We start from the raw sequence: 22981 nt of genomic DNA, 5'->3' as shown, positions 1-22981 counted from the left end.
CAGCAAAGGCAGCAATTTGCAGTCAGCAAGGTGCCACACACAACACTGGGATAACGATCACACAATCAGTTGTAAGTAATATTGGGTGAAGGACAAGTATCTACAGCAACATTCAGAGAACTGCTCTGCTTCCCTTGGGAATGATCACAGGATCATTTAGCTCAGTTGAACAGGCAGATGGGCCTTGCTTCAATACCATGCACCCAGGTCAGCAGGGCATTGGATTGCAAGACCCGAGTACAGGTTAATGCCCCTGATGTGGGACCAATCATTGATCTTCCAATTTGATCAATTGTTCCTTCCTCCCTACTTCCCACCTCAACAGCTACTCCGTACTTTCTGGGTTCCTGTCTTCAGAATATACAACAGCGCAATGATTATTCATTGGTATGGAAAACAATGCAACTTGCTCACATTTTTCTTCTTTTTCTTCTTGTCTTTCAAGGAAGCCTTGCTCGTTTTTTCTGTTGAGAAATTCAAAGACAATCGGAGTCAGCTGTGAGCTGGTAACAATAATCCAGGTTAAACTCAGCAATAGGGAGGGTCCCTGGTGAGAGGAATGTGTGACTAGCAGGTTAGTAAGCATGCAGGGCACATCACTGAAACTCCACTTTACACCGAGAATACAAGCAGGTGACATCTGCAGAATTAGGAATTACAGGTGGTGTATGAATAACTGTGGGAAGGATAAATCTTGCCATCAGAGGCGAGTGCCCCGCAATAAGGTAACAATGGCAAACTTGAAAGGTGCGGTTATCTAAGCATTGGTACAAGAACAAACCCAGCATTAAAATTGTCATTAAAGGCCAAAATGGTTTTTGTGCACAACCTCATGCTATCACCTTCATCAGTGCTCTCCAGGGCAGTGGGGCTTTTGTTGCTGATGCCCAGGCCAAAGATGTCCAGGTTATCGGTCCTCTTCACGACCCGCACCAGGGGTTTCACCGGCGTGCTGGGTTGAGCCGAGTCAAAATCATCGTCAGAGAGCTCGGAGCTGTCCTCTCGAACAGGAAACTCCTCCTGCCGAAAATGGGTGAGGAATCAGGGCAACACAAACAAAGGAAAAGGAGAGCGCATTCAGAAAAATTAAAATCAGGCGATCCATGGGGGTTGCAACCAGGCCCTGTTCCAGAGTGTAGTGTCACCCAGGGCTCTCATCTTCAGTCAGAATCTGTGGATCATATTCCCACCCCACAGATTTCAGCCTAAAGCCGGGACAAGACACGAGGGTTGTACAGAGAAGGTATGGCACAACCACAGGCATCATTCAAATTGGTTGGCATGGCCTCTCAGTGGGTGAGAGGATGGAAAATCTGAAATTTACCAGTTTTACTTTGGAAGTACAGGTAATAGGCGAGTTCTCCTTGGTGTTGGTACCAATATTCATTCTCCAATGATGTCTCCATTGACACCCTGGGCCCCTCCCCCTCACAGTTACACACTTGGAACTAAATGCTATGCATTGGAACTCAGCAACAGTTTGTATACTTGTCATCAATGAGCAGGCAGCATCACTGGGAATGATCAGGAAACACCATTCCCTATGCAAAGCTCGATTAGTTTTCCCACTCAAGCTTGCTTTGGGAATGTTTTGCTGATTCTGTCTGAATTTGAAGTCATTTTATTCCATTGCACAATTCCCTCCCCCTGATCACTCCAAAATCAAAGACACGGAGACAAAAACTTATCCAGAAACTTACAAGTTTTGGTCTTTTCTCAGAATCGTCACTCTCAAAGTCAGGGTCATCCTGTACATAGGAGAGCAGCTGCTTGCCGATCAGCCCTTCACGGTCGCTCTCAGACGACTCTCTGCATTCGTCTGCCCGAGCTTTGCTCAGGTCTTTGCCTTCCGTCACATGTAGTGGACCTGGCACCGGGGCTAGTACTGGGGTTAGTACAGTTGTCAAAGAGATGGGGGACAAGAGGGCATTGCCAGGCTGGCCCATAGGTTGGATGAGAGCAGGAGAGATAATGCCGGAGCTATGTTCAGTGGCTTTGGTTGAGAATCCATCTTGGGATGTTAACAGATTTTTGGAAGGCCTGGAAAGGAAAGGGAAAATAATGTGCACAACGGGTAATTTTGTTGCCTGCTCAATTTTAGCATTACTTCTCAATAATAAACTCCGAACTTAGGCTGCTGGAGAAGAAATTTAGGCAGCGAGGCTTGTGATCAGCTTATTTAGACAATGTTAACAGAGAATATTGATTCCTTGATTCAGATGCTTCTGTATTTCAGGCATAAAACATTTAGGATGTCATGGATGGAATTTAAGGAAAAGAAAGGAGAAGTAAATTCGGTGTGAGAAAAATGGGAAAGAATAATATTAATTAAGTGGAAAATAAAAGTTGCAGTTGCTAGAAATCTGAATGGACAGTTTTGGCTCGGGACCCTTAATCTGGACCACTTCTAAATTCCCTCAGTGGATTGCTTATCAGACGTTAGGCACTAGGGCTGGTTATAGTCATAGAGTCTTAGAGCGTGGAAACAGGTCCTTCAGACCAACTTGCCCACACTGGCGAATATGCCCCATCTACACTAGTCCCACCTGCCTGTGTTTGGCCCATATCCCTCCAAACCTGTTCTATCCATATACCTTTCTAAATGTTTCTTAAACGTTGCACCAGTACCTGCCTCAACTACCTCGTTAATCTATTCCTCTCATGATTTTGTACACCTCATTAAAATCACCCCTCATCCTCCTGCACTCCAAGGAATAGAGTCCTAGCCTGCTCAACCTCTCCCTATTGCTCAGACCCTCGAATCCCAGCAACATCCTTGTAAATCTTCTCTGCGCCCTTTCCAGCTTGACAACATCTTTCCTAGTATACGATGCCCAAAACTGAGCACAATACTTTAATGCGGCCTCACCAACCTCATACAACTGCATATCTTATCTCAATGCTCTGGCCGATGCCTTTTTGACCACCCTATCTACCTGTGATGCCACCTTCAACAAACTATGTACCTGTACTCCTATATCCCTCTGCTCCTCAACACTCCCCAGAGCCCTACCGTTTACCATGCACGTCCTGCCCATCTTAGTGCTCCTAAAATGCAACACCCCACATTTTTCTGTATTAAATTCCATCAACCATTTCTCAGCCCATCTGCCCAACCGATCAAGATCCTGTTGCAATTTGTGACAATCATCCTCACTATCGACAAAACCACCCACTTTTGTGTCAACCCACTGGTTATCTCTATGTAAGAAGCTGTGACTCCAACCTTAGCATTGTATATTTCCTTCCATTCCCCAGTAATGAAGTACTGACCTTTTTAATGGATCCATATTCCTGGCGACTTTTGCATTTTCATCTTCGTCACTGGACAGGGTTATATCTTTACTGGGAACGTGCGATTTCACACTGGGCTTCTGTAGCACCTGGTCATCAAAATCCAAATCATCCTGGAAGCCAGCGACCATGGGATTGCCCTGCCTCTCTCCCTCACTGCAGCAGAGAAAGACGGGCAGGGTCAGTGGATAATACAGCTGGTCAACCATTTGCATCACAAAGCAGGCACATCACATGTGTTCCCGGCACTCTGCACATGACCACACCCTCCACACAGTAGTCTCTGATGGGCTTGTGCTAACTAAGCACATCAGTGCCTGTGACCTCCCACCTATGCCCCATGTCCCCTGTGCAAGCCCCACCATATTTGTCTTTCCAAAGACTCCAATCACTTCGTGGTCATCACTGTGAGGCTGCCAATTTACTTCACCTCATTCGTAAACCCTTCACAAGGTTCTCCTGTCCCATATACCTCCTCAGATGCCACCTCACTCATAGAACCATAGAAATTAGGTGCAGGAGTAGGCCATTCGGCCCTTCGAGCCTGCACCGCCATTCAATATGATCATGGCTGATCATCCAACTCAGTATCCTGTACCTGCCTTCCCTCCATACCCCCTGATCCCTTTAGCCACAAGGGATGCACACAGACTGACGTAGGAATCTAGTCCTTTCCCCGTGACCATCACATTCCACAGACCTGAATGATCTGCATCTTTTTCACAGTTACTGCACCACAGTCAAGTCTCCTATGTCCAGACACCATAACCTGGTTTTATAATAGTCCTTCCGTTCCTTTGATCTCTCTAAGCTCCTTCACTTCCTGCTCGGTGACCACCAAGCTCTTAAGAAGCGACACAGACTGCAATGACCTGTAAATGATAAGTGCACATAATTCTTCGCCAGAAATAAGACCATGAAAATAGACGCTTGGTCAATGTGATGAATCCTTTCCCAGTCGCATAGCTGTTGCAATCACCTGAATCGGCTTCCACTTTTCATGGAGAACCACAAAGGGCCCCACACATAGACAAAAGGAAAGAAACATCGCCTGACCTTAACGGCCACCTTTGAGAGCAGCTGCCATTGAAGATGGACAGAACCCAGCATGTAAATACCAAGTGTCAGCACACACCGAGTTTCTGCTGTACATGGCCAGTAGGGCAGCCTGAAGCAATGCCTTAGGGCAGGCGCAGAGTACCCTAACAAGTTGGGCTGCAAACCCTGGGTCAGGAGGGTGTTGGACATTTCCACTGGCAAAGTTTCAATTGCCCAGGTAATGAATCAAGCGATAAGCAGGAAATGCCATTCAGCCCATCATGCCTGCTCCACCATTCAATAAGATTCTGGCAGATCTTTTACCTCAGTCAACGAACCCTGGATCCCTTGATCCAATAAACATGTGATTGATTGTTATTCATTTATTAAATGAGATCATTTATGGGACATTTGCCCAGCTAATGCTGATTCAATCCTCAGCCCCTTGCAAATAATGATACACTGCATTTGTGAGGGGCTTCAGAGATCATGCTGCAGCTTCAGCTATTTTCAATCTATATTACTGAGTAGATGAAGGCGACGATGCTGTCAAGAGGAACTAATAGGCAAGTTGGGTCTATGGCCCCAGGAATTTAGAACGATGAGAAGTGAACGTGTTGAAAGTGCAAGAGTCTAATATCACTTAACAAGGCAGATGCAACGTTTCCCTTTCTGGGTAGTCTAGAATCTTGAAGACTGCAACCGGAGGAATATTTTCTCTGCATGTCTTGTGCAAGATGGACCATAATACGTTGAGAAAGCCTCTCTGGTCTAAAGGGGAGTTGAGGGTGAGTGGGAAAGTGATCTTTCTGCTCCTCTTACGGTCACTCTGACCATTACTATCTCCACCACACATTCTATTAGAATTGCATTTACGCTGCTCCTTTCATCAATACTTCACCCCCTCCTCTACACTGCAATGACCCCATCACTAATACTGCCCCCCCCCCCCCCCCCCGACTTCACCAAGCGGGACATTGATCCATTCACCACCAACACTAGCCTACTTTGTGCTCATCCTGTGTAACACCAAACCCACTAACTGCACCTGTGCCCATCCTGCACAAGGTGTATTCTACTCACCACTAACAGCCTCTTCCTCCTGTCCCCACCCTGTAAAAAATAAAGAGACAGACTAGATTTACAAAGAATCTATCATCTCCCATGGACAATACAAACACTTTACTGCCAAAGTACCTCGCACTCATCACTCCCAGTCCCTTAGATCCAGTGTTAACTCATCCTCCTACACAGTGTGAATCCCAGTCTTCACAAACAACACTCCCTGACTGGTGCTAATCCGACTCCCAATACCACCTTTTGTGCAATGCTAATCCCATTTAATTCCTCCATAGTCCCAATTCCACTCGGCAATAATGCCATCTCCTGTCTAGTACTAATCACATTCATTTTAAAACCACTCCAAGTCACACAGTAACCTAACTTGGAAATATATTATTGTTCTTTCAACGTTGCAAGATTGTAACCCTGAAGTCTTACCCCAACGACATTGTGGGAGCATCTACACCAGGTAGTTCAAGGAGGCAGCTCGACATTGGTTAAATGTTGCCCTTGGTAGCAACACCCAGATCCCAAACACGGATAAAAAGAACCACTGTCTCACATGGTGCTAATCCCACTTACCATAAGCACCAGTTCCTGCACAAACCTTCCTCATCTGTACCCCCACTTTCCATTAACAACCATCTCTGCCTTTAACCACAAGTGTAATAGCAATCCCATTGAATGCTGCTTACGGAATTCATCGTCAACATTTCATTTCTTTAGATCATCATGAAATTGTGAACAGTAAATCATTAAACGAGATTCAAGGCCGACATTCATGATGAAATCTGAGAGTTGTCGTCCTCGGTTCAAGGCCCCTTGGTAGGTTTTGAAACGAACAGTGGGTGTGAAGGTGTCCTACCTGTCACTCCCCTGCCCTGCCACATTTAGCCTCTGCTTTTGAGATGGCAGATCATCCAAGAAGTTCTTGTCCAATCCCTCATCAGGGACAAAATCATCAACACATTGTGTCTTGCCATCTTCCTCAGGGGACACCGGAGTTACAGCATCTGTATAGGAAGGGGAGAGAACATGGGCAAGGAAATTGAGAGACAAGCATTGGGGAACAGAGGACCATTCATTGATTTATTACTGTCAGGTGTTCTGAGATGCAGAGAAAAACTTTGTTTTGTTTGCTATCGAGGCCAACCATACCATACACGAGATCAGGGAGTGCAAAGACAAATTTAACAAAGTACAGAATATAGTGCTACAGCTACAGAAGAAGTGCAAAGGCAAAGGCTGCATTGAAATAGATTGGACGATTGGGAAATTCATCCCTGGCATACGAGAGGTCAGTTCAAGAGACCGGACAACAACGAGAAAGAATATGGTGGTTTGCGCATTCAAGTTTTTGGACCTTCTGCCAAACCAGAGACAATTTGTTGCTGATAAGACAGACAAGGAGGTACCAATTCCATCAGATGTTACAAAAGAAAGAACTAAGACATTGAATTTACAGTCTGGGATCAATGAAGCAAACATTCAAACTGCAATGTTCACACATTGCTTACTTGTGTAAAATAAGAGTAAGAAGGAAGCAGCGGCCACTGAGGCCTTGGGGGATGCAATTTTGAACAGTTAGGAAAACAACAATTGATTAAAACCAAAGGAAGATTGATTTAAAAAAAATATCATTAATGATTCTCTCTCCACAGTTGCCATCCAACCTACCAATATTTCAATTATTATTTCAGACATACAGATTCTAAAGTACTTTGCTTTAAGATTATATGGATAAATTGGGTGGCAATTAACTGTTCAATGACAGAACTTGGAAAACTCATTTAGTGGGCCACCAGGCTTACAACATGAACATCCTAAATAAAGAATGAGGAGATTGACAATTGATGTCCTCACTCTACCACTTTTCTACCTGCACTAATATGGAAAATGGGAGCATCCAGCCTATTCCCTGTTATAATCCCCACTATATTCGCTCTTCCAGAATTCCCCTTATCTTAGCTCATTCTACCCGTCGAGTGCACTTCTCTTGATTCTCCATAGCAACAGAATCCCAAATGGTCCCCTGTAACCACTGACTATAGGAAGTTCTCCACTGACAGCAGAAGAACTCCTGCCTGCTTTGCTTCTGGAATACCTGGCCCTTGATGCCTCCTGCACCCCATCTGAAGGTGGTTTTTGTTCCAACTATCATTGAACATTGAAGGTACACAAAAATGCTGGAGAAACTCAGCGGGTGCAGCAGCATCTATGGAGCGAAGTAAATAGGCAAGGTTTGGGGTTGAAACCCTTCTTCAGACTCATTGAACATTGAACATTGTTTATTCCTGGCATTGGTTCAGTCCTTACCAGGCTGAGTGGCTGGAGTGTCAGGCGCGAAGGAGGATCCAAAGAGTCGGGACATGAAGCTGCGTTTCTGAACCATGGGCGCAGCCTGGGTGCTGGCGGGAGACGGGGCACTGACCAGCACAGATGGCTCAGCGGTGGGGGACACAGATGGAGGGAGAGGGGACATTGACGGAGTGGGTGGTGCTTGGACAGAAGGCTGAGGAGTCCCTGGGCTGGAGTTGGTGGTGGAAGCCGAGCTTGGTGGCACCACAGGTGACTGTGACCCCGATGATGGGCTTTGCTCATTGCCTGCCATGGGCGAATTGAAGTTCCGATTCTTATTATCCATCAGCTCAAGAAATCTGGAAAACAAAAACCAAACACAGAAAATGTTGGTGGGGCAGCACCTGTGGAGAAGGCTCATCAACCTGGAAGGCAAGTGTCTTTGGGCATTCCATGTTGGAACTTGCTTGTCTATATTAGAGCATCTATCTTATGGATTCCTAAAAACATAATGCATAATTACAAAGCATTTCTGACTGAATGAACAGCTAATGTACTACCACGCCATCATATTGACAACTACAAAATCAAGGCAAGAGCACCCTGTTGGTTTTATACCATGTCCTCCATAATATTTGGGACAAAGACCCATCATTTATTTATTTGCCTCTGTACTACACAATTTGAGATTTGTAATAGAAAAAAATCACATGTGGTTAAAGTGCACATTGTCAGATTTTATTAAAGGCAGCTCAACACGAAGTGTCTTTGCGAGGTTTTTGACAAATTTATATAAACCACTTGCTGGCCATCCTTCCTTGATACAGTCATGGAGGTACCTTACGCAAGGATGCATCACCTGTCACATAAGTAGATGTGCCTATTATTATGAGGTATGGACACAGGAGGGGCAAAATACAGCATCACCCATTTAAGACCGAGATGAGAAGGATTTTATTCTTTCATCATGTTGGGAATCTTTATCAGGATGACTTTGAGCACTCAAATCCCACACCCGGTTCCAGCAATCTGAGGAGACTGCTTCATCAATATCTGTTGTAAGCAAATGGTCTCACCCTCAGAGTAACAAATTTCTCTTACACAATGGGTCATAGGCAGACACGCTTCTTATCTTGAACCCTCAATAGTCATGCAAGCTTTGGAGGGAATTAATTGACACAGATCGAAATAGAGGATAATTATAATCAATATCAAAATCTGCCAAGCCAGGATTCCAAACACAACACTGAAAGACAAGTCAGAAATTCACAGTTTTGAGCCTGCTACATTTGCAGAAAATGTTCAAAAACCCGAGCGGTTTGTCAAAACAATGAACTGACTTCTGACGATTCCACCCACCTGGTCAATCACACAACCGGCGTCAAGACAGAGTTACAATTTAGCATGTGATGAGGATCGCCTTTCCAGTCGCTCCCAACTCCTAATCAAAATCCAGGTTGGTCTCCTTACTGAGCTGATTACAGAATTATATCAACAGGTTGCCGTCGAGGGGACGGGGAGGATTAGAGAAGGGGGTGGTAGACACTGTAGTTAAAAACCTTTGCAAGGGTGCACTGCACGTTGTGAATCCAGGCGTCCCCACACTGGAACTGTTTCTCTTGCTGCAAGGTGGCCAGACAAAGGAAAACTGATCTCTTGTGCAGCAACTCATCCCACATTACAATAGCTTTAAATAAATAAATTAGAGCCCAGGCACTACAGATTCAATATCAGGGACACGAGTCTTCTCTTACAGATCATAACTGATCTGACACCATTTGTGGCTCTCATCCAAGGATAGTGTTATCCCACTCATCATGACCAACCGCCAGCTACGGTTCATTATGGGCATTAAAAACGGGCATCAAGGCCAAGAAAACTCCATTGAGCACATCACACTGATCACCACAACGTGCCAGTGCATCAACTCCATCTCCTTCCCAAGAACCAGCCTGCCCTGATGCTCCTGAACCATTCCCCATTAAGTCCTGTCCACACCGGATAGCCTGGAGGTATTTCATTCCTATAGCATGTCCAAGGAAAACATGGGGTTATGTACCTCTCAAAGTTTATACACGTTTGATGGGGTGTAGGTGATGTGGTTAGGTTATTCATGGGTGTTAGGTTTTATACCAGTCATGGTCATGTGATGATGGGGTGTTGGTGATGCACCTCAGTGGGGTGTTGGAGATATGCCCCAGTTATAGTCTACCAAGGATGGGGCGTTGGAGATAAACACCAGTTACAGTCGGGTGAGGATTGTTTGTTGGTGATATATACCCTGACATGTTCTAGTGCGGGTGGGGTGCTGGAGATATATCCCGACTCTGGGACTGACTGCTGACCAATGCCATGGAACATCAGAGACAATCTGGCAAATACTGGCATCAGATTCCAATTAAATACCTAGAGCACACCTGGGTCGTCGTCCAATTTCTCCTCTGATAAATAAGAATATTTTGAAGTAAGCTGTCTTTCGCTGATTGACTTTGTGGACATTTATCTGCTATTCATGTTGTCTAATGCCCCTGTCCCACTTAGGAAACCTGAAGGGAAACCTCTGGAGACACTACGCCCCACCCAAGGTTTCCCTGCGGTTCCCGGAGGTTTTTGTCAGTCTCCCTACCTGCTTCCACTACCTGCAACCTCCGGCAACCACCTGCAACCTCCGGCAACCACCTGCAACCTCCGGCAACCTCCGGGAACCTTGGGTGGGGCGCAAAGTCTCCAGAGGTTTCCGTTCAGGTTTCCTAAGTGGGACAGGGGCATAACCAAGCCATGGGCAGATAGGGATTTACAAATTCAGTTAGATCAAAGGTCCAGTACTAGATCAGTCTGACTTGACCTGTACAAATGTCAGCTTTGTTTGGTGGTAATAAGCTTGCTTCAGGCATAACACAGTTCAACCTCTTGAGCACACAATTCCAGTTGCTTCTTCATTGCACACTGGAGGAAAGATACACTGTCAAAGACACCCATTTTTTAAAAGTGTGCTGAATGGAAGGTCCCAGTCACACTCTGGGGTGGAGATAGAAGATTCCCCGACACTGGGCACTGACACGAACAAACACCCTCGTAACTTGTCTGTCACCATCTTACCAGTTAATATTTAGGGAACCTTACTGAGGAAGATTTTTTTTTTTAAAGTACCAAGCAGGATACTTCAAATCATTGCATCACTGTGAACACACGGGGACATTTTATAAATACAAATTCTTTCTTGGAGACATCATATTCACTTCATAGCTTCAGCTAAATTTTCCATTTTTATGCAAATTTTTATTTTACGCATATTTTATGGAGAAAAAAAAAAGAATGCCACAGCATAACACCACATTCAGAACATATCCATGAGCTAATTCAAATAGAATTCATCCACTAACAGCTGACAAAAACAAAGCTGAATTTATACCTACAGATCATAGTTTTGGTCCTCAGTCTCATGCTGTACGGAGAGTTCTTCCAATGTGGCATCAATGTCCAGCTGATTGGTCTCCAATTGCCTCAGCAACGTCTCTCTCTGAAGGAAAAAAAGACCAAGAGGGTGTTGAATCTGTGGAATTCATTGCCACAGACGGTCGTGTTGACCAAGACATTGTGTATTTTTAAAGCGGAGATTGATAGGCTTTTCTTAAGGACGCAAGGTTATGGGAAGAAGGCAGGAGAATATAGTTGAGGAGGAAAAATAGATCCGTCACGATCGAATTCCAGAGCAGACTTGATAGGTCAAATGGCCTATTTCAGCTCCCATGTCTTATGGCCAGTCAACAATCAGGACACAAGACATCCACTCAACTACACACCAGAACCAACACAAATTATCATTCAATGCTCCAGATTTCATCATTGTACACCAATATAAAAATTAAAACATTGCTAATGGGCTCTTTCTCAGTCCTTAAATATGAGCAGTTTCTCTTTCCACAGATGATGCCTCAATTCAGATTCAGATTCAGATTCAATTTTAATTGTCATTGTCAGTGTACAGTACAGAGACACAGAGACAACGAAATGCATTTAGCATCTCCCTTGAAGAGCGACATAGCAAACGATTTGAATAAAAAAATAATAAGTGTTCGGGGGGGGGGGGGGGGGGGTGGTGATTGGCAGTCACCGAGGTACGTTGTTTAGTAGAGTGACAGCCACCGGAAAGAAGCTGTTCCTTGACCTGCTGGTTCGGCAACGGAGAGACCTGTAGTGCCTCCCGGATGGTAGGAGGGTAAACAGTCCATGGTTGGGGTGAGAGCAGTCCTTGGCGATGCTGAGCGCCCTCCGCAGACAGCGCTTGCTTGGACAGACTCAATGGAGGGGAGCGTGGAACCGGTGATGCGTTGGGCAATTTTTCACCACTCTCTGCAATGCCTTCCGGTCGGAGACAGAGCAGTTGCCATACCATACTGTGATGCAGTTGGTAAGGATGCTCTCGATGGTGCAGCGGTAGAAGTTCACCAGGATCTGAGGAGACAGATGGACCTTCTTCAGTCTCCTCAGGAAGAAGAGACGCTGATGAGCCTTCTTGATCAGAGTAGAGGTATTGTGGGTCCAAGAGAGGTCATCGGAGATGTTGACTCCCAGGAACCTGAAGCTAGAAACACGTTCCACCTCCGTCCCGTTAATGTGGATGGGGGTGTGCGTGCCGCCTCTGGACTTCCTGAAGTCTACAATGAGCTCCTTGGTCTTCTTGGAGTTAAGGGCTAGGTTGTTGTCAGCGCACCATGCTGCTAAGTGCTGGACCTCCTCCCTGTAGGCCAGCTCATCGTTGTTGCTGATGAGGCCAATCACCGTTGTATCATCTGCATACTTGATGATGGTGTTAGTACCATGTACAGGTGTGCAGTCATAGGTGAAGAGGGAGTAGAGGAGGGGGCTCAGCACACAGCCCTGAGGAACGCTGGTGTTCAGGGTGAGGGTTGAAGAGGTGTGCTTGTCTAACCTCACAGACTGGGGTCTGTTGGTTAGAAAGTCCAGTATCCAGTTGCAGAGGGAGGGGTCGATGCCCAGGTTACCGAGTTTAGAATTACCGAGTTACCGAAATACCGAGTTAGAATTCTTTGTTCTAACTCAGACTTTACCCGCCTCTCTCGGTTATCTCCTGCGAAGGATAGACTAGTGGGGATCTGTGGAAGTCCAGTCACAAACTCTGCCATCTCACTGCCATTCAACCCAGAAAATATGAATTAAAAAAATACTTAAAACTATTGGACTGTTAAATCATTTTAAATGGATAAATTCCGCGTTAGTGCCACTATATTCAAGGAACAGCGAGGGTCAGACAGAGAGATCAATAAAAGAATGGGAAAGACCATCTCTTATTTGCATTCATTTAATACCCACACTCAACAAGAAATAAGTTTTACATAATTTAGGTGGCGCATAGAGAACCTGAACCCGTCAGGTTACAGTAAAACAGACAGAAATTCCAAATATTAATGGGCGTATACCAAGAAAAAAATCAGACTTTCTCTGGAGTCTGCCATCATTTTATAAGATCAAAGTAAACCATGTGCATTTTTCCCCGATCCATCCCAAAATCTTTTGATTCCCCCATGGCTAAATCCAGCATTCTCCAATATACTGATCATCTGCACATCTGCAGTTCTCTGGTTAGAGGTCTGAAAAGGTGTACAATCTTAAGAGTAAAGAAATCTTCTCATATCAGTCTGAAATATTTAGTCTCCTATCCCTTCTCCCTGCCTGCTGAAGACTCTTCAGTTAGCAGCAATAACATTTTAAAGATTACACAAAAGACAGAGCTCTTGAAGCGGTTTCCTCACAGTTCCAGAGACCCAGATTTGCATCAGTCCTACAGTCTGTGTAGAGTTTGCACATTTTCCCTGTGACCATGTGGGTTTATACAGAGTTTCCTCTGGGTACTCGTTTTCCCCCACTTCCTAAAGACATGTTGGTCAGTTGGTTAACGGTCTCTGTAAAATTTCCCTGACTATGTATAGAGCAGTGGAATCTGATGGGAGTTAATGAGAATGAAAAAAACCGGATTAATGTAGGATTAGTGTAAATGGTTGGTTAGGATGGTTGGTGTGGAAACAGTGAGCAAAAACCCTGTTTCTACACTTTCTCTCTCTCTATGACACAGACTAAAATGGGTGCCAAGGGGGTTGCTTAGCCCTGGGTTACAATGAGCCTCTTGAAAATGACTGTAGCTGCACCTATCCAGGCAAGTACAGAGCATTCCATCGCACTGCCGACATGCCTTGAACATGGTGAAAAGCCTTTAGGTATCAGGAGGTGAGTTATTCTCCACAGGCTACTACGTCATATGCTCATAACGTTTTCATAACCAATGATGACACCAGGAAATTAATAGTTGTGGTGGGAAGATGGGTGGAGGGAGGTTCAGCAACAATAGTACTGTATGGAATAGACAGATAGAATCAGAAATGGGAAGTAGCTGGATTTTCTTTTGATGAGCAAGAGCCCACTAAAGTGCAGCTTGCACATTATTTCACAGCCTTGCTGCACGTGGCCATGATCTCCTTCAGTATCTTGAGTTCATCATGCTTTTACGTAATGATTGGTCTTACAATGCAAATGACAGTTCTGCGAATATGTTGCTGTGTTCATTACACAAGGGCAAGGTTATATTGTGCATTATCAAGTGATGACGTGCGGCCGTTGTCAGCAGGTCATATTGGATGGTGCCAAAGGGTTTGTTTCCATGCTGTATCTTTAAACTAAACAAATACAAACTATTTTGGCCAATCATTCGGTGTAAATGGCAGCTAAATCTGATATTAATCATAAGGGGAAGAAAACCAGGATTTAAGAATCTACTCTGCTTGTTCCCACAGCCCTTAACTTAGAAAATATTGTTTTTTTCTTTCACAAACAGCACTGCTGCATTGGGCTTGTGGGAACAATGAACAAAAGCATGGGCTTTTATTAGCCATCACTATAGCCCAAAGCACAATGATCCGCAGCAGTGTTTATCAGAACTATGGAACATTATACACAATACTAACGACATGTGATACCGCTCGCATCTAAAATTAAAATGGACTTACTGCGTTTACTGACATAGCCTTAAACTAAAAGTCAAATTCTCCTTTGACAAAAGTTCAACATTTTGCACCACTGACCCAGAAGATATTTGAATGGCCATTGAATGGGAAGGAAATTTTTTTTTATTTTTATTTTTTTTAAATCAGCTAAGATTCCTGGATCTGCTTCCAATGTAAAACACCCACTGGAAACGGTGTCGTAGCGGCCATTGGGACAGAACACTGGCTCAGCTGATACAGTGCAATTGATCTGCCTCATGAATGAGCTACTGTCAGGTTGCTTCTGTACTACATTCCCCGACATCGACATCACAACTTCAAACTTTAAGTTTATACCACATGAAGACTTAGAAATCATCAATTGCTTGATTATATATTTTCAAACCAACCATGCACAGATTATACAAACAGTCTGAGTGAACTCGATAGGATTGTGTCGGGTTTCAAATTCAGGAAAGGGGAATTCAAGTATTTAGCATTCCCCTTCCCACACTAACCTTTTTGTCCTAGGCCTCCTCCATTGTCAGAGTGAGGCCAAGCAATTTGGAGGAACAGCACCTCATATTTTGCTTGGGCAGTTTACAATCCAGCGGTATGAATATTGATTTCTCTAACATTCAAGTAACCCTTGCATCCCCTCTCTCTCCATCCCTCCCCACCCGGTCGTACTAGCTTCAAAGTTGGCTTGAGTCTCATTGTCCGTAACTCATTTTCACCTTGCCCTCAGCTAACAACGGCCCGTTTCCTTTATCATTGTTACTTTTTTGCATATATCTTTCATTCATTTGTTCTGTATCACTCTATATCACTGTCTATATCTCTAATTTCCCTTTCCCCTGACTCTCAGTCTGAAGAAGGGTCTTGACCCGAAAAGTCGCCTATTCCTTTTCTCCAGAGATGCTGTCTGACCCGGAATTACTCCAGCTTTTTGTGTCGATCTTCGATTTAAACCAGCAGTTCCTTTCTACACTATACTAGCATCTACCCTGGCATTCGGCCATGTATCTAGGTGGGCCCAGTTCACAAATAATTGGGCACGTAATTTTTCATACTCAATACCCTGACCAACGAAGGCGAGTATGCTATACACCTTCTTTGCCACTGTTTCCCCTTGTGTTGCATCTTTCAGCAAGCTATGAATTTGTAGCCCAAAATCCCTCGGTGCATCAATGTTCCTAAGGGTGTTGTCATTTACTATATTTTCCTCTTATAGTTGGCTTCCCAAAGTGTAACATCACATTTATCTGGATTAAACTCCATCTGCCATTTCTCTGCCCACACTTTTAACTGATTTATGTGCTGCTCTATCATTTTACAACTCCAATGTTCATGTTCTCTGCACAGATCCTTGCAGAACACCATTGGTCTTAGACATGTCAGTAAAACACCCCTCTTGAAGAAATTACATTTTATGGTAGTTTACTAATGACTTGCTTGGTATACATATAATGTAATTCACCTTTAGAAGCTTGTGACAATCAAAGTTAACTCTGCATTCTCTCCTTTATTTATTCATGGGTGTGAATGTCACTGGCTAATCTCACATTTATGACCCTTCACCTCTTGCTACTGAAGTGTTGAGCTATTTCAGGAAGTAGTCGACAGTTAATGATGGCTCCACTACCATCAGTCTCTTATTCCCCAGACACCTTTGGATCCAATTTACCAACTCATGGTGGATTCCATGTGAATTAATACTCTGGAGCAGCCTACCATGAGAGACTTTGTCAAATTGTTTACCAATGTCCATGTGGCCAACGTCCACTGTCCTACCCTCATCAATCATCTTCGTCTTTTTCTCACATAGCCCATCTCTAATAGTTCTATGCTTTTTCAAATGCGAGTACATACTGCCCCCAAGATTCTTCTCCAATTATTTCCCGACCACTGACGTAAGGCTCTCCTGCCTATTAGTTCCTGGTTTGTCCCTGTTTCACTTCTGAAACAAAGGCTCAACATCACCTATTCTTCAGTCTTTTGGCACCTCGCCCAAGGCTGAAGAGGATACAAACATCGGTCAAGGCCCTGGCAATTTTATCCCTTGCTTCTCTCAGTAGCGTGGAACGTTTCCTTCAGGCCCTGGGGTCTTATCCATCTTTCATGCTTTTCTAGAAACCATTCACCTTCCTAGACTGAAGTTATTTGCCAAGACTACCTCAACAGCAACCCCCAAACTTGAGGACTACCACCAAGAAGAATAAGGGCAGTAAATGCAACGCCTCAATCACTTAATTCCATTAACTCAAAGATAGTTTCCAAGCCCTAGATTTTTATGAATGTTTAATTGATTGAATATCAAATCCAATATTATCTTTGCATAACACATTTATCTTAACATTGAATTTACATCACTTACCAAGATTTAAAATTACTTGCATTTAAAACCAAATTATCTTCTCCCTATCCCCAACTTTTGTCGTTCTTTCCTTGGGACCTCCTATTGCCTCACCCACTGTCACCCTGCCTAAATGATGAAATGCCAAGACAAGAGCCCTGTCTAGCCACATACTGTCCATTTTGCATCAACCTGGAACAATGGGTAGAGAGAACTTAAACAACCAAGAAGTTTCAACGATTTGGCATTTTAATGCCTTTAATGATGCTTTAAAAAAAATAATTAAGAAGAACGTGTACAATACATATGTAGAGAGAAATACATTGCAGCTGTAATAGAAAATTCAAAGCCTGGTCAGAGCAGCTTACCTGCAACTGAAGAAAGGGAATATTGAAAAATTTGTGCAAGTACTTCAACCCGAAACCATTCCGCATCGAAGACTCTGCATATTGAATATATGAAGATCTGGGTAACCTAATGATCAAAGAAAAGGCAACATTAATTGGGAGAAATAAATACTGATTAGATTGACTGGTGTGATTCTCAGTGACACAGCAGGTTGTACTAACAATTACATCAAATTGCATGGAGTGATAATCAGAAGTCAGCAGAACTCACCCGTAGATGATGCACTACATGAGCTTGCTTCCACATTATTAGCAAATATATTCCATTCCTATTCCCCCTCATATTATAATCCAGTTTCTCATTCCCTTATTACTATCTGCCTCAACTACCAATATGCTATAGCAAGTTACCACACTATGGGCAGAAACATTTGGTTTATATCTTCTTTATCACAACAGTGACAACAGGTCAAAAAGTACTTCCCTTGGCTGCATATTTAAGAAGGAACTGCAAATGCTGCAAAATCAAAATGTTCAGTCTGTAGAAGGCTCTCGACCCAAAACATCGCCTATTTCCTTTGCTCCATAGATGCTGCCTCACCCGCTGAGTTTCTCCAGCATTTTTGTCTCCTTTGGCTGCAAGGAGCTTTGGGGCATCCTGAAGTTTTGAAAGGTGCTTGCAAACGGCAAGTCTCTTCCCACTAGATTTACATCTCCCATATCAAACAAGACACCAATCTCAAGCACTTAGTTACCTCCTAATTCACTCTAAACCAGCGTGCTCAGTTTCTTCTGATATTTGAAGACGAAGCTTTGGTCAGAAAGACTGGAGAACACCTCCTCTTCATCTAATAGTATTCTGCTAAGGATTTGCCTTGGGGTGTAAAACCTATGTTGGTGGAAACACAAGACTACATACAAATGATCTACTGAAGGAACTCAACAGTTCGAACAACATTTGCAGTGGCAAGTGATTTCCACCCACAGATGTTGTTTGACCTGCTGAATTCTTCCAACAGGTTATTTGTTTATCCTTAGTTGAATGCTTGCATTTTAATGACAGCACCTCCAATCACCAATAATAATTATTCATGCACGTTAGCCTACACAGCAGGTTCAAGTCCTGAAGGCTCAAGTTACTGTCTACTTAAGAGGCGCCAATCGTCAACAACTGCCTCCAAATACTGGACAAACACAGCATTCCAGTACCAATTTTCCAATGTTCTGTAGATTCTGGATCAGTTTCTGTGGATTGGAGGGTAGCTAATCTTATCCTACTTTTCAAGAAAGGAGGAAGAGAGAAAGCAGGGAGTTGTAGACTATTTAGTCTGACATCGGTGGTGGGGAAGATGCTGGAGTCGATTATCAAAGATGTAATAGCGGTGCATTTGGATAGCAGTAGCAGGATCAGTCCAAGTCAACATGAATTTACAAAGGGGGAATCATGCTCGACAAATCTTCTGGAATTTTTTGAGGATGTAACAAGTAAAATGGTCAAGGGAGAGCCAGTGGAAGTAGTGTACCTGGACTTTCAGAAAGCTTTTGATAAGGTCCCACACAGGAGATTAGTGGGCAAAATTAGAGCACATGGTATAGGTGGTAGGGTATTGACATGGATAGAAAATTGTTTGGCAGAGAGAAAACAAAGAGTAAGGGGTAACAGGTCCCTTTCAGAATGGCAGGCAGTGACTAGTGGAGTGCCGCAGGGCTCGGTGCTGGGACCGCAGCTATTTGCAATATACATTAATGATTTAGATGAAGGAATTAAAAGCAACATTAGAAAATTTGCAGATGACACAAATTGGGCGGCAGTGTGAACTGTGAAGAGGATGCTTTGAGAGTGCAGAGTGACTTGGGCAGGTTGGTTGAGTGGGCAGATGCATGGCAGGTGCAGTATAATGTGGATAAATGTGAGATTATCCACTTTGGAGGCAAAAACGGGAAGGTGTCAGGTCAGGAAAAAGGGAAGTACAACAAAACCTGGTTGTCCTTGCACATCAGTCACTGAAAGTAAGCATACAGGTACAACAGAAGAAAGCTAATGGCATGTTGGCCTTTATAACAAAAGGAATCGAATATAGGAGCAAAGAGGTCCTTCTGCAGTTGTACAGGGCCCTGATGAGACCACACCTGGAGTATTATGTGCAGTTTTGGTCCCCTAAGCATTGGTTCACGAGGTTAATTCCCGGGATGGCGGGACTGTCATATGATGAAAGAATGGAGTGACTGAGCTTGTTTTCACTGGAATTTAGAAGGACGAGAGGGAATCTTATAGAAACACATAAAATAATTAAGAGATTGGACATGCTAGATGCAGGAAACATGTTCCCGATGTTGTGGTCCAGAACCAGGGGCCACATTTTAAGAATAAGGGGTAGACCATTTAGAACTGAGATGAGGAAAAACTTTTTCACACAGAGAGTTATGAATTTGTGGAATTCTCTGCCTCAGAAGGCAGTGGAGCCCGAATCACTAGATGCATTCAAAAAAGAGTTAGATAGAGCTCTTAGGGCGAGCGGAATCAAGGGGTATGGGGAGAAGGCAGGAACAGGGTACTGATTGTGGATGATCAACCATGATCACATTAAATGGCGGTGCTGGCTCGAAGGGGTGAATGGCCTACTCCTGCACCTATTGCCTAGGTATCTATGATTGCACAATGACTGCCACAGATTTATCATTGGGAGGAAGAGAGGATTTTACAATCAGTAACGATGGATCTTGATAGATCTTGATCCAAAATTTGCAAACAGTCAGGAAGTTTAGGGGGGAAAGGGAAGAGAACAGGAGTCACAAACATGAAAGTACCAACAAGAAAGTAGAGACAAGGATACCAGGCCTTTTCTGAACATGGTGCATGGTCTCAACAATGATATTTGCTGTCCACACTTGGCCATTATCATATTGTTGTTTTTACAGGAGATTGCTGTATTAGTAGGACATTCATCCAAGGGTTAAAACTGCAACAGCAGCAGAGATGCTGTGTAATGGAAATCAGGTTATTGTGGATTTATCTAACCTTTAAACCTTTAAACTGTCATCACAAACTAAAATCACGCGTCACATCAGACAGAAATAGACTGTGACAAGTACTTCTGGGAATTGAAGCAGTTTACAATAGCACTGCAAAACATACAGATGGAACACTGCCCTGCACTCTCGCCAGCATAACAGATGATCATATCTCCATAGCAAACTGGGATCCTTGTTCTGCAATGCAGTTTCTCAGCCTGGGAGAACAGTGCAAATATTTCCTTTGTTCACTAAATGCCCACAGACGGGGGATTTCTGGAGACAAGCAGGGCTCACAATTCGGCCCCTTGTGGTTGCCAGGAGCAGAGAGAGGCAGTGTAACAATGTGCTGAGCAGCAGCAGGCAGGCAGCTCACAATTCCCACAGACAAACTCAACAATGACAACTGCCCAGCCTCCAGAGGTTAAAGCTCTGGCTCAAGGCTCAAAAGAGTTGGCAGCACAGTTGGAACCGGGGCAATGTGCATGTGGAAATTCTGGCCAAAGCTGGTTTCCTGGTATTAACTCTATTGATGCATCAGCTCGTGGAGCAAATGCATACATATTGAGGGGGGGGGATAAAAAGACAGTGATTCACACCTGAACTAAAATCACACGTCACATCTGACAAATACCAACTGAACTACCATGCATTTCTAGAACCGTCTTTTAATGTAGAGTGATTTAGAAAAGAAGGACAGTGTGTGTAACGTCAAGAGTAAGCTCTAATTAAGTCTGCACATCCACTCAACTTCAGGATATTACAGCTGATGCACAACTTTGATATGTAGTCACAGCTAATCTGTGGGAAAACTGCCAGATAGCAAGCTCCCATAAACAACAATATGATAATGACTAAGTATTTGCCCCGAATTTCCACGTAGAAGCTAAAGATTCCACGTGGAACTGTGGCTTCAAAAGCCGTTTTCCTTGCAGCCAAGTGGAGGAAGCTGAGGGAGCCATGGATAAAGTAGATAGTAGGAAACTTACTACTATAGCAATCTAAAACAAATTCCATTAGCACCATGCTTCAGTATGGACCTCTAAGTGATTAACTAGAATCACTTCCAACTAATTCCATAATTTTGCTCTCTCCCTTTATCCTTGCATTATTTCTAAACTAATCCTATTGCTCATGTCTGCCCAGGCTTAAGTTCAACCTAAATTAATAGCTTGAGTTCGGCCTAAATTAATGCTTGCACATTCACTTCACGCAGACTTGGATCAATCCCAACTAATCCAACAGTGGCACTGGAGCCTTGCTGTATTCCTAAACTAATCCCATTGCCCCGCTCTCTCTATAGAACCAGATCAAATCCAAAATAATCCCACTACTTCCTTCGCCCTTGGCCCTGCATCAAAACTAAATTTACCTCTGCCCCACTGCCGCTCACAGGATCAGAACAATCATTAACTAATCCTAATTGTTCTGGTGGCCATGCAGCCATACATCGATGCACTACTAATTGCATTGGCCACCCTCACCTCCTGGCCTTCCATAAAAAAGCACAAGGAGGAGAGAAAATCAGGTAAAGGACATGTAAAATGGCAAAAGATTCCTTCTGACTTTCTTCACAATCTGAGAACACCCATCCTGCTTCCCAATGATCAACCAACTTCAAAGGAAGCCCGAGCTTTCCCAGTGGAAATGCTGCTGCTGTAATTTGCTATACCTGTTAAAGCTTTGAATTAAATCCTTGACATCATCAGGAAGGATGACCCGATGCTCTCCCATGTCACGGTGGTTCCCAAGGATACATACTGGAATATGGTCAGGCACTTTGGGAAGTTCTTTCATGATATAACTGAAGGTCCTGCAGAAAGAAGGAAGCAATCAATAAATACATCTTCTGCACTTTTGAGTACATAATTTTATTCAACTTTAGATGGAGTTTAGAGTAGGGGATACAGTGTTTGGGTATTAGTAGACCAAAGTAGAAAATATATTCAATATGAATGACATTAGACATTGATTCAATTGCAGATGGTACTGAACACTTTACAAACACCCAAGATAATGAAAAAAGCAAAAGAAAAACAAAAGGAGAAAATCACTGCCTGGTTTGGGAACAACTCCATCCAAAAACCGCAAGAAATTGCAGAATGTCACAGATGTAGCCCAGATCATCACTCAAACCAACCTCTTTTTCATTGACTCCATCTACACTTCACGCTGCCTCGGCAAGGCCTTCAGCATAATCAAGGACCAGTCTCATCCTGGTCACTGTCTTCTCCCCTCTCTCAAGAGGCAAGAGGTACAAAAGTCTGAAAGTGCATACCTCCAGATTCAGGGATAATTTCTACCCCAGCTGGCAGCAGGCAACTGAACTGTCCTCGCATCAGCTAGAGTGCAGTCCTGACCCTCCATCTACCCCATTAGGGACATTTGAACTATCTTCAATCAGACTTTATCTTTCAGTAAATGATGTATCCTTTAATTGTGCACTGTGGACATCTTGATTGCAATCTTATATAGTCTTTTCTTTGACTGCATCGTATGCAAACAAATGCTTTTCACTGTACTTTGGTACATATGATAATAATCAACTAAACAACAAGCAAAGGTATGCACCAGTT

The 22981-nt window shown here is 43.7% G+C and overlaps 1 protein-coding gene across 2 annotated transcripts in view; it reads right to left on the bottom strand.

Moving 5' to 3' along the window:
* LOC129711949 (rab-like protein 6) overlaps positions 1 to 22981 on the bottom strand; it is a 43451-nt gene that overhangs the window by 3327 nt on the left and 17143 nt on the right. Inside the window, exons 6-14 of one of the 2 annotated variants that reach the window (XM_055660002.1) lie at positions 22078 to 22218; positions 17415 to 17520; positions 11109 to 11212; positions 7711 to 8051; positions 6260 to 6407; positions 3274 to 3450; positions 1701 to 2040; positions 843 to 1020; positions 415 to 464 (exon numbers count right to left, since the gene is read on the bottom strand). In XM_055660002.1, the coding sequence (XP_055515977.1) occupies positions 415 to 464; positions 843 to 1020; positions 1701 to 2040; positions 3274 to 3450; positions 6260 to 6407; positions 7711 to 8051; positions 11109 to 11212; positions 17415 to 17520; positions 22078 to 22218 (1585 nt within the window). Of the gene's footprint in view, positions 1 to 414; positions 465 to 829; positions 1021 to 1700; positions 2041 to 3273; positions 3451 to 6259; positions 6408 to 7710; positions 8052 to 11108; positions 11213 to 17414; positions 17521 to 22077; positions 22219 to 22981 lie in introns of both variants that reach the window. The other variant, XM_055660003.1, reaches the window with a different exon arrangement.

This window comes from Leucoraja erinacea, chromosome 31, assembly GCF_028641065.1.
Source record: "Leucoraja erinacea ecotype New England chromosome 31, Leri_hhj_1, whole genome shotgun sequence".
Taxonomy (NCBI): Eukaryota; Metazoa; Chordata; class Chondrichthyes; order Rajiformes; family Rajidae; genus Leucoraja; species Leucoraja erinaceus.
This window is presented reverse-complemented; position numbering and strand designations above follow the sequence as displayed.